The following is an 11,579-nucleotide window of genomic DNA, read 5'->3' as shown; positions in this document are numbered from 1 at the left end:
TTTAAGTGAGTTTAAGAAAAAGCTTGATAAGTATATGAATGATAAGGACTGGCTTTAAGATTTTTATTTTATTTTTTAATTATTTTAATTTAGTTTAAAGGATGGAATAGGCGAGATGGACCAAAACATTATGTTAAAGTGTCAACAAACCATTTTTTATTTTCTCTAGTACACAGGACTGGAAATTTGATAACATTTGTGGAATATCTAAATAAATTGCAAAAAACAAAAGTACAAGTTTTTTTGAACAATAACTTTAACTTTAAACCTCTCTATTATAAATAAAAACAATTTAAGTTGAACAATTACTTTTACTATATGTCTGTTTCTAAGCCTTAAGAATAGTACATAATGCTAAAGGCTTAAAGATGTTTAACTTTCATTGAGGTATTGAAACATAACTAAGCTATTCATGCTAGTATAAAGAAATGAACATGACTATTTTCTTCACTCATTTTATGATTTAAGAAGGTTATGAATCAAATTACTCCTGATATTTAGTAAGTTGAAAGTAAGTTAAAGACTTTGTAGTTTATACATAGTTGGCTAAAATCATTTCCTGGTATCAAGGCCCCATACGCAAGGTGATTATGTGGCCTTGACATTTTTTCAGAAGTTTAAGATATGACCACCTAATTCTTGGGCAACTGCATAATCAAAGTTTGAATTTCTAGACTTATTAAACTCAAGTCTAAGTCAATGTTACTAGATTTATAACTTCCCCTAAGTTATGATCGTGTCTGTTGGCCAGATGGTCCAATTAATGGTTTGTTAAAAGACTTAAGTCTAAAAGGGCATTTGTTGTTATTTCATGCACAATAAAATTTAAATTCCTGTTGATGGTGGAATTGCATTAATTGTGTCTAACATTCTCTTAAATGTTAGTTATAATTTTGTATTACTTGAGAAACATGTTGCATAATCAATGTATAATTTCTATTTTTCTGCATAATCAACAGCAATATGGTGCATAACTTCAAACTGTTTACTACATGATTATTTTAATTCTTCTGCTACATAAAAATCAAAGCATTGTCATACAAATTTGCTGACTTCACCCATATTGACAATAAAAAAACCACTTATACTTATATAGACAAAATAAAAATTGCAAAAAATAAATTAAGCATTTCTTAATTTTATAAGAGGCATCTAAATGAACACTAGTCATAACAAAATACGATATATGTGATTTTTGCGTTATAAAAACAAAAAAACAAGCTACTTACATTGCTACCTATCCACTTCTAAGTTCTAAATCCAATACTAGAGCAAGGTTGATAAGCCTGGGGAGTTGAAATGAGTGTTCTAGTTAAAAAACAAAACAAGTAATACTAATAGTAATACGAACATTAACAGAAATAATCATTATTATTGTGCCAATAAAACAACGTGAAAACAAATTAAACTTAACGTCTTAAGCTTTAATTTAAAAAATCAAATATTATACCTAGCTGTCTTATCGTTAGGTGTCCAAATTGTTGCCCAATATAAACAAGACTCTGAAGGTTCCTAAAAATTGACAAATTCGCCTATACTGGATTCGATTTACAAAAGAAAAAATATGATAAAAGTAAAGCACACAGGTTTTAAGAACGCAAATAAGAATTCGCAGAAGAGTTAATCTGTATCCTGCACTGTTATAAAATATTTTACAACATGTTTCATTTGCAGGAAATAGGATTGAAAGACCATCAAAACTAATTTATTTCATAGAACGATAAAAATCCTAAACTCAAATACCACATCTGTCAATGAACCAACATAGTATGTCGCTAATGTTGTGATAACCACCCATATGATTCCAACGATTGCAGTGACCTCTTGTACTTCACTTTAGTATGCATAAAAATAATATTAAATCTCCTATTTCTTTATTTAAATATATAAATACGAAGGAAGATTTACGGAACATATAGGGAAACTATGAACATGGTATTAAAAACATAGAAAATCCACAAGGGCTTATGAGAAACAGCTGGCTGATAATGTTAGAAATAACAAAAAGGATTTTTTTATAAGTTTATTAAAGGAATAAAATGTTAACCTGAGGATTGGGCTCTCAAAGATGTTGACGGCAAAGTTTTTATTGAAGCATATGAGATGGTTGAACTTTGTAATTATCTCTCTATAAAACTGGGTTTCGATACCCGTGGTGGACAGAGCACAGTTAGTCCTTTGTGCAGCTTTGTGCTTAACTTCAAATAAACAAACAAACTCTCTATAAAAATCACTAGCTAGACCCCACTGGAATACTGTGAGTAATTTTGGTCTTCATATCTGAGAAAGGACACTGACTTATTGAAAAGGAATCAGAGAAGGACGGCGAAGATGATTCAGAGGATAAAAGGGTTATATTTTGAAGAAAAGAGAGGTTAAAGGTGATTTTATTGTTATTCAAGATCATCTGGGAGATTGACATAATAATAGCTAGAGATTTCTTTATGATAAATTTTAAAAGTAATAGGACGAGAAGAAACAAGATTTAAGATTTAGAAAATACAAACTAATCTCCAGTTAAGACATTTTTATTTTTCTAACACATTGATTGGCTTATTAAATATATTGTCGCCATTAGTAGTGGAGGCCAGCACTTTACAAGAGTTTAAAAGGGGAATCGATCATTTCCACAAAAATAAAGGATGGGTGTACATTTCTACTGTTTCTCAAAGATGGGTGTGTAGAAACAGCCTTGAAGAGCCAAATGATTCCATGTGGTTCATATGTCGCGTTATGATTCCATGTTGTCCACATATTGTGTTATGCTACTTTTTCTTCTGTTCCCTGGCCTGACAAGGCTTAGAGGCCAGGGCGGTTGCGGAATCAAATTCTAGCACCAAACATGCTCTCTCTCTCTCTCTTTACACCGTGGGAGCGTTATAATGTTTCGGCTAATCCACTATTTGTTAGTAAAGGAGCTAGCGGTGGATGCTTTTGACCAGTTGCCTTCCCTTTGGCCGACAGTTCAAAATTATGGAAACGGCAGATGGCCTTAGTAGCTTTGCCATAAATGAAAAACAAACAAATTTTAGTTACCTTAAATATAGAAACTGTTGATAAAAATGAATAAAGCTATATAATGAAATAAGCTCCCCCCGATGACTCAGTGGTAAGTCTGAGGGCGTATAACACTAAAAATTGGATTTTATTTCGATATCCATTGTGGGCAAAGTTAACACGGATTGTTCATTTTCATGTGAATAATTCACAATGCCTCCATAGAAAAATACTGAATACAAAAATTATTATTCAGTATTTTACAATGGGCTATCTGCAGGATCGCCAAGAGCCATTACAGGTCCTAGGGAAGAATGTACCTCCCCCCTCTCCCCGAAAAGTTTTTGGAATAATACTGTGTACACGCACAGAGCCAGCCCTAGGCAAAATTATTGCATGTGTGAAGTTTTTATTCGGCCCTCCTGCGCCTGTAAAATTGACAAGAACTATTAATTTCAATGTCGATTTTGTCGCCCCTTGAGGTGTGTGCCCTGTGCGGATGCCAGTCCTGCACACACACACATAAGTGATTAAAGCCACGTTCTGTGCTTATTTGATATATTTAATACATATTTTTGACATTCTCATGGACTCCACCTAGTGGGTAATGGGCTCTGAGGAATTATCCCAGCCTCGCCGCCCATTCGGTTGGACTAGCTATAGCGTTTTTTTTTCCATTACGTGGAATCGAACCCCAAATTTCAGAAATGTAAGCCCTTTAATTTACCACTGCCTCACCAGAGGACGTGAATGCAAATAATTTGCTTTATTAAATACCTATATACGACAAATACGTAAAAGAAATATTTTTATTAGCGTGTGTATTTATTACTAAAAATAATTCAGATGGCTCAGCGATATGCATTGTTACGTCTCCGTTTGTTAATCAATTTTCTGTAAATTTGTTCCGACGAAACTTTAGCGACACAAGTCCTTTCTTAAATAAAACTGGTTTATTCTTTCCGAATATAACTTTGCGATACACTTAATTTCAACAGTCGCGCTATAACAAACGTCTCACGTGCTCGACTTCAACAATACTCAATTCAAGAACACACTCTCTGACTGCAGTTCAATTACTCAATACCTCCGTCACGTTGTGACCATCTTATATATACCAGACTACCCCCAATCTAGTAGTCTCCCGATAATTCACGAAGGTTCGAGAAGGACGTGGCGTGATACTAGTCACGTGACCTCGCTGACGGAACAGTATCAAGGCTTATAGCGTTAAAAATTGGGTTATGTGGGCATAACACAGGTAGCCTATTGTGTAGCTTTGTGCTTAACAGCAACAACAAAAAATAACAAATAATTAATAGTACAAACCGAATTTATAAATATAACTAAATAGAGGGAATCTATACAAGAGGTTGTCAAGATCTTTGATAATAATTTGCATTTCTATTTACCTTGCTTCTGGTCATCTCTGTAGCCTATGGCTATACAAATTAAAATCCACGATCTTCTAGTACCATTTCAGTACAAGTGTAATGATTTTCAAGTTAAGTTGGTAAATAAAATTACACCTTCTGGGAGATGTGGTATCTCACGGATTACCAGAAGAGCAGAAAGTTAGGCTCGCTAACAACAGGAGGTTCTTGCATCTCGGGCTTTAAGATGTAGTTCCGTCATGTTGCGATTCATCGCATGGAAAGAGACGAGCTCATATCCACACAAATACCAAATGTTTAATGACAATAAACAAAGTTCGAAACAATAAAGAATAATACAGTCTGGAAAATGTTTTATCACTGGGCAGTATTTTATTCTTATATGGAAAATAAACCGAAAGAACAGTCCATGTAATGAAAATGAATTACTTTATTTCATCAATAATGTTTGCTGCAGGATACGTTCACTTTAACACAAGTTATACACTTAAATGCACAAGAAAATGCATCAATAGAAATTCCGGGACAATAGTAAGTATGCTCAATTTACAAATAAACTTACTTGCAGAGCTACTTCGATAATCGATCGAGTAACTGAATAAATGCAATAAATTTCACAGGACTGATTATTCATTTTCATTCACAGATTCTTGTATTTGTACACTGGGTCCCGTCGTTTCATTATTAGAGCATTCACCAGTTACTATCCTTGTATGAAATAACATTATCTTGTTTCATTACTAGAGCGTGCCAATGTCGGACTAGTTTACTGGGCGGAGTATAATACTGGCCAAGATGTAAACACTTTGTGTTCGCGCGCCATTTTCTAAGCACATTGTTTATTTCTGCTGCAGAAAAGCCTTGTTTTCATTCTTCCAACATAGCTCCAAAGTGGGCACCTAGTGATAGTAAAGTGCCCCTTGACAAGAAGCCCAGGAAAACAATTAACTTTGGCACAAAACTGTTTAATCCTTTAATGTTCTTACATGCATGTTTTGTACAGTACACTGTAGTTAAAAAAGCTTTTATAAAAGTTATTCAAGAGTGAACCGAAATATTTCAGGAACGCACCCCCCCCCTAAAGATTGTATTGCTTAACGTCATTTCAGACGTACGTTCCACTTTCCAGGAATACATCACGACGTATAATGGGGACCCCCTGTACCATACTATTATTTTCTACATAATCTACACATTTTCTAGATGACTAACATCATCATCATTATCTCCCTCTAGCAAACATCTTAATTAAAACATTTAAAATATAGCTTATAAAACTACCCCCTTCCTGGACTGTGAAGTTCCTTGAACAATCCTAATACACAAATAAAACAATACATTAAACTGTCCATTCACCAAGCTTTTTTAGTGGTTTTCTTCTAAGGGTTGTGGTATCCAGATGGGATGGCCTCTTGTTCCTTATCGTCACGTGCTGTCCTGTTATTGGGGGAGTTATCCTTTTGTAGGTGGTCAAGCTAATCTACCAGTGGTTCTATCCTTGATGATCCAGTAGAAGTGGCCTCGACAGGTTGACTTTCTACAGGCAAGTTCTCTGAAAGTAACTATTTGACTGTTCTCTCACTGTTGTAGTTTTGGCAGTTACTTTTCACTTGTTATTTGAAACTATGATTGCCTATTCCCAGATTCATTGATCTTTCTTAGAGTAATTGGGAAGGAACTACAAGATCACTGGAGGCTTGCTAGAAAATGTATTTCAGAGTAGACATCTGACTTTGACTAAATCTGTTACAACGGAAGAGACTTGGCACAATTTTGTACACAATAAAACAATGTTTCTTCAAATCACGACAGTCGAAGTTAAAATAAAGGGTGTGTGGGGTACCTTTACTGCATTTATGTGATGTAAAGTTAAGCTGAATCAATTCATATTATATAAAAAACTTTCTAAAGTTGTTGAAAAGTTGTTTACTGAGAAAACATGTCATTAAATAAAATAACAAATCTTTTCAGGATGCAAATGTTACCAACGTTACTAATAATCAATCTCAGTTCAAAGTAAGGGTTTTATATCGGCATCATCCGACTTGTTAATAGAAAATATCATCATCACTTTGAAGGTGCAATAATTTACAGCAATCTTTCTCACTAGAAAGTGCATGTGATGTCCTAGTTAACTGATCTAGTTCTCGGAATAATTAGGGTGAGAAGTATTTAACTAACTCCTTTGACTGACTTTCCAAATCAAGGCCAGGCACTCAATATCCACAAAACTTTTGCATACTTACATAATACAATAATCCACAATAAAATCTTAGATGGCTAAGAACTCTAGAAGTGGAACCATCCAGACACTGTATCACGTTCATCCACTAGCTTCAGTTGTGAAACCATCCAGACACTGTATCACGTTCATCCACTAGCTTCAGTTGTGGAACCATCCAGACACTGTATCACGTTCATCCACTAGCTTCAGTTGTGAAACCATCCAGACACTGAATCATGTCCATCCACTAGCTTCAGTTGGCATCACACAAAGATAAGTATAGGCATATCCGATTTTAGAACTGTTACCTTCAGATTCACAACAACCAGGTTTATATTATGGACTGAGAAAGCTCACTCGGTTTGTTACAGTCGACTTTACCGAACATAAATTAAGAGATTAGTAGAAGTTTTTCAACAAAGTACATGACGTCATTAACCTGTGACTGTTTTATTTCTAATAAGCTTGTGTGAAACCTGACTTTCAGTCCATAATTACAGGGATGTTGCATAACATTGTGGTATACAGTTACATCTCGTCGGGGCAGTATCAACCTCTTTCGATGAAGAGGCTGAGGTTGGCTGAACAATAAATGGATGGGTCACATGATAAGCGATTATACTAATATATATATTACTTAAAATAATTAAATGTATATATTTATTACAGTAATTGAGATACCCTAAAATTGTTTATTTGTATTATTAAGTTTAATATATATTTATAATATTTATCATTATTATTTTCTGTATTTCCTTCCTTGTTTCTGTCTAATGTTTAAACTACAGGCCATATCTGAAAACACGGTTGTCTGGAGCACTTTACAGCTTGCTTAACCCTTCACTATTCGCGCGTGGTGCAAGCGATCCCCACCTTTGTTAGTTATGCATAAGGACTGCCTCATAAATTTCCCTGTAACTGTCAGTGTCGCCGCCACCATCCATTCATTGTCACTGCCCCGACGAGATGTAACTGTATACCACAATGTTATGAAACACCCCTGTAATTATGGACTGAAAGTCAGGTTTCACACAAGTTTTTTCTTTACTTGGTTGCTTATTTTTAATACAGTGTTTCAATAGACATATAAAAGTCGTATTTAGAACCAAGTTCTAAATACAACGATGTTCCAACTTAATATTTATTGTTTGTCAATTATTGGCTGGTAATTCCTGTTTCACCCTGTACTTAAGTTTTTAAAGGAACGGCATTTTTCTCTAAGAAAGCTAACTTCAAGGGGTAATGATAACATCGTTTACACAAGAATTAATATTTTCTTAAATTACTACTAGTTCTTAATTATACTTATTAAAGTGGATACACCGCTTGAAACTATGTCTCATCAGTCAAATTGGTTGACCCATTGTTTTGATTATCATCTAATGAAAAAGAAGCAGGAGAAAGAAGAAAAGAAATTTAAACATTTTATTATGACATTTACAGAAATTCCCAGAACCTGTAAGTCAGTTATTACATAGACATTGTATAGTATTGTAAAGTTAGTTTCGATGACCTATTGAGGAGATATTTAAAATACCATTTCGAAGAACAATCCGAGCCATCCATACATAGGCAGTGCTGCCATCTGCCTGATGTAGATCAACGTATCAAATACCATCCTTAAAAGAGAAACAACAAGAACAAAAAAAAAAGCTTTTGCACTTTTCATTGGATGCTGGGGTTATATGTGAAGCTAAGGTAATTTTATGATAATTTTCGCCCCAGCAAGCCCTTCTCCTCCTGTTGTTCCTGAAGTTTTTATTTCATTACCATAATAAATATAACAGAAGTTCAGTTATTATTTTTTATGAATGCAAGTACAGAAGTGGACGAAAACATATCATTCAATGTGGTCCTCTAATTCTATTATTATCTGATACTATTTTCATCGTACCTACCATAATGTTAGACTCGTCATCTGCCAAGTATTATCCATTGCATCTCTACTTATGTTGACATTTCTATGGATATCTTCGTGTTTATATTCACTTAACTGTTTGTGAATAAAATATATTTGTTCCGAGGGTAGAGAGATACACGCACTTTCTGATAAAAATCGGGCTTAGATATTCGTGATGGGCACAGCACATATAGCCCATTGCACTTAACAACAACAAACATTCAGGTATGCTCCCCAGTGGCTTAATGGTAAGTCTGAGGGCTCACACCGCTAAAAACCGGGTTTGGCTACTCGTGGTAGGCACAACACAGATAGCCTATTGTGTAACTTAACATTTAGGTATGCTGCCTTGATTTTACTAATGTAATTAATAAGATATTATAACATTTTACTAATAAGTCAAAATTAAAACACTTACAGCGAAATATAACTTTTATTATCCTTTGGTTGTTTTTTTCTCTCTCACACATAAAATATTGACATCAAGAATATCAAGAAAACAAATACAGATTTTTGTTTGATATTGTAATATTCTAATTTTAAACATACACATAACTTATTAGAAACAAACTGGCTGGTGATATGGAGTATATGTTGTAACATTAGCGATCTAATCTAGATGTAATTCAGTTGTCATAGAACACGAAAATCAACAAATCTATCTGTAATTGAAGGAAAGAAAATGTATAATTGTGTACAATTTTTATGATTATATAAAAATCATCAGCCTTATTCTGTCATTAACTGTGTAATATATTCCGAATGTCGGATTCCCATTGAGTATGCTGGTGAAGATGGTTTGGTTAAAGCGACCATTTCGGGGTTATATGCCCCTGGGCCCGGACGTTGTGTGTCTTTAGCCGGTGGATACATTCTCGGAGACATTGTATACCCAGGAGATTTTTTCTGTTCAAAAACACAAAACAGTCGATTTAGTCTTTCAATATATCTATTGTTCAGTAAAATTAAAGGTACAAAATACACAGGGGGAAATACATGAAATCAAACCCCCTCATTGATCAAGCGGTCTTGACTTTCGTATCATTCAGTTTTATACTGTGGTAGCTTAAATTTTTTGTACTATTTTTTGGGCTCAAATTCGACCCTGAGATCTCTCGCACATCCCGTGATTGCCCTAACAACTGAATTACAGGATTAACAATATAGCTACTACTTCAACCAGTTAATATGTACATGTGACGAAATGACGAATATCTCTTACTGTGTAAAAACATTCAATCACAGAACGAAAATAGTTGTTTGCAACCATGTTTCTACCTTGGTACCCTAGAGGTGGACCTAACATAGAAATTATCAGCTTTTTCTGTGCTAGGTGTAAACTGCATTTCCATAGGAAAGTGATCCAATGAAGCCGAGGAACAGGGAAATGGACAAGTGTTTGTTTGTTTCGTTGTTAAGCACCAAGTTACATAATTTGCTATCCGTGCCGTGCCCACCATGGGTACCGAAACCCAGTTCTAAGCGTTATAAGCCGTCAGAATTATTGCTGAGCCACTTAGGGGCATGGACAAGTGTGTTGTGAAGGAATCACAGTATCTCCAGATACACAACTCGTGTTCCATAGTTTACTGCTGATGTAACTGGTGCATTGGTGTAATATGATGTGGTGAGAACGCCAACACGTGAAGTGCACAGTTTTCTGTACAGAAGTCGGACAGCATTAACTTGATCTATACGAGAAGTAATGAGGATTAGATGTTTTGTAATCACCCAACTTCCTTTTAACTGTGATACAACTTGTAGTTGTGTTCTTTATTAAACACCACCAATATTGCCTGTATGGAAGGAAATTAAAAACATTCTGGTGGGCCAAGTGTCACTGAAGTCGATTATGAACTTAAAAAATCTGGAAAAGTTGACTGCATGTTTGATTACAACATTGCAGGAGTGTGGATTTATCATATGACATCATCCATGCTGACATCAAGGATATGTCATGCAGTAAGGCTATGTTAATTCATTGAATGTCCAGATCCTAGATCCATTTGTGTGAGTTAAGGCCATTAATTCCATGGCAACGTTAAGACATACAGTAGGAAATTTCACTAATGTTTGGATACCACGCTTGCCACTTCAGGAACCACAGAAACAGCAGCTTATTGGCATGCAGCACAAACTGAGGCACATAGTGTGGACACATGTAACCAGCTGCACTTGTACAACCATCTACAAGTGCAGGAAGTTGTACTGTATTATTATTATCAACTATCAAAATATACTTCTGAACCTGTTTTGAAGTTATAAATTCCCAGAGTACATAACTAAGCAATCCTTTATACTTTACATAATGCAAAGACTGGTGCTCATCAAGGTGTTACATGTAGTTGTGCTGACATCCTAAGGTGGCCATATTTCAGTCAGCATGTTGCGTAATGGTGTAAACATTGTACAGAGTTTACTGCCCAGAGGAAAAGTTGGCTTAAACAGTGTAAATTCCAACAGAGAACTGTTGGTTCTCCTTTACAACTAATATACTGGATACTGCTAGTCCTATACCAGAAACTGAATAAGGCAATCGGTGCATAATGGTTGTTATTGGTTACATCACTAAGTGAGTTGAGGTTTATCCATTGGTCGATACTTCAAAACTGCCTCTTGTCGATATATTGGCAGAGCACTGGATAGCCTGTTTGAACAAATTCACAAAGATCATGGAGGTAATTTCAATAGCCAGCTATTATCTTATTTATGTAAATTGATGGATGTGGTGATGATGTGCTGCGCACTTTGTCTTTTCACCTTCAGGTCTGATAGCTTAGAAGTTTGAGACAGCCTGAAGATAAGGGGAAGAATATAGGTATGCTCTAAAGGCATACTACGTGTTTCCAACCCACTCATTTAACGTAAAAATTTCCGTACGTACAGTGTGTGTAGTTTTAGAAAATATCATTGGTCAAGGAAGAAGCTAAGTTTATTTCGCCCTGGTTACTTATTGTTCTGGGTTATTCACCTGTGGTAGCACGTGTACTTCCTCGTGGGAGTCTGAGGTTTAATATGCTTTTTGTTTGTTTTTGAATTTCGCGCAAAGCTACACAAGGGCTAT

At 35.1% G+C, this 11,579-nt stretch overlaps 2 protein-coding genes across 2 annotated transcripts in view; both read right to left on the bottom strand.

Moving 5' to 3' along the window:
* Positions 1–1,756, bottom strand: part of LOC111089840 (maspardin-like) — a gene marked incomplete at its 3' end in the record, with an annotated part of 7,677 nt that extends 5,921 nt beyond the window's left edge. The window contains exons 1-2 of the mRNA XM_022403000.1: positions 1,451–1,756; positions 1,230–1,286 (exon numbers count right to left, since the gene is read on the bottom strand). Coding sequence (XP_022258708.1) covers positions 1,230–1,231 — 2 coding nt within the window. The remainder of the gene's footprint in view (positions 1–1,229; positions 1,287–1,450) is intronic.
* Positions 1,757–8,962: 7,206 nt separating this feature from the next.
* The window catches only part of LOC106474699 (outer dense fiber protein 3-like), a 16,949-nt gene continuing 14,332 nt past the window's right edge, over positions 8,963–11,579 (bottom strand). Inside the window, 1 exon segment of the mRNA XM_022403002.1 lies at positions 8,963–9,421. Within this exon segment, the coding sequence (XP_022258710.1) occupies positions 9,245–9,421 (177 nt within the window). The 3' untranslated portion in view covers positions 8,963–9,244.

The sequence above is a fragment of the Limulus polyphemus genome, unplaced genomic scaffold, assembly GCF_000517525.1.
Source record: "Limulus polyphemus unplaced genomic scaffold, Limulus_polyphemus-2.1.2 Scaffold7552, whole genome shotgun sequence".
In the NCBI taxonomy this organism is placed as follows: Eukaryota; Metazoa; Arthropoda; class Merostomata; order Xiphosura; family Limulidae; genus Limulus; species Limulus polyphemus.
Note: the sequence above shows the minus strand (reverse complement) of the source record. Positions and strands in the feature narration are given on the sequence as shown.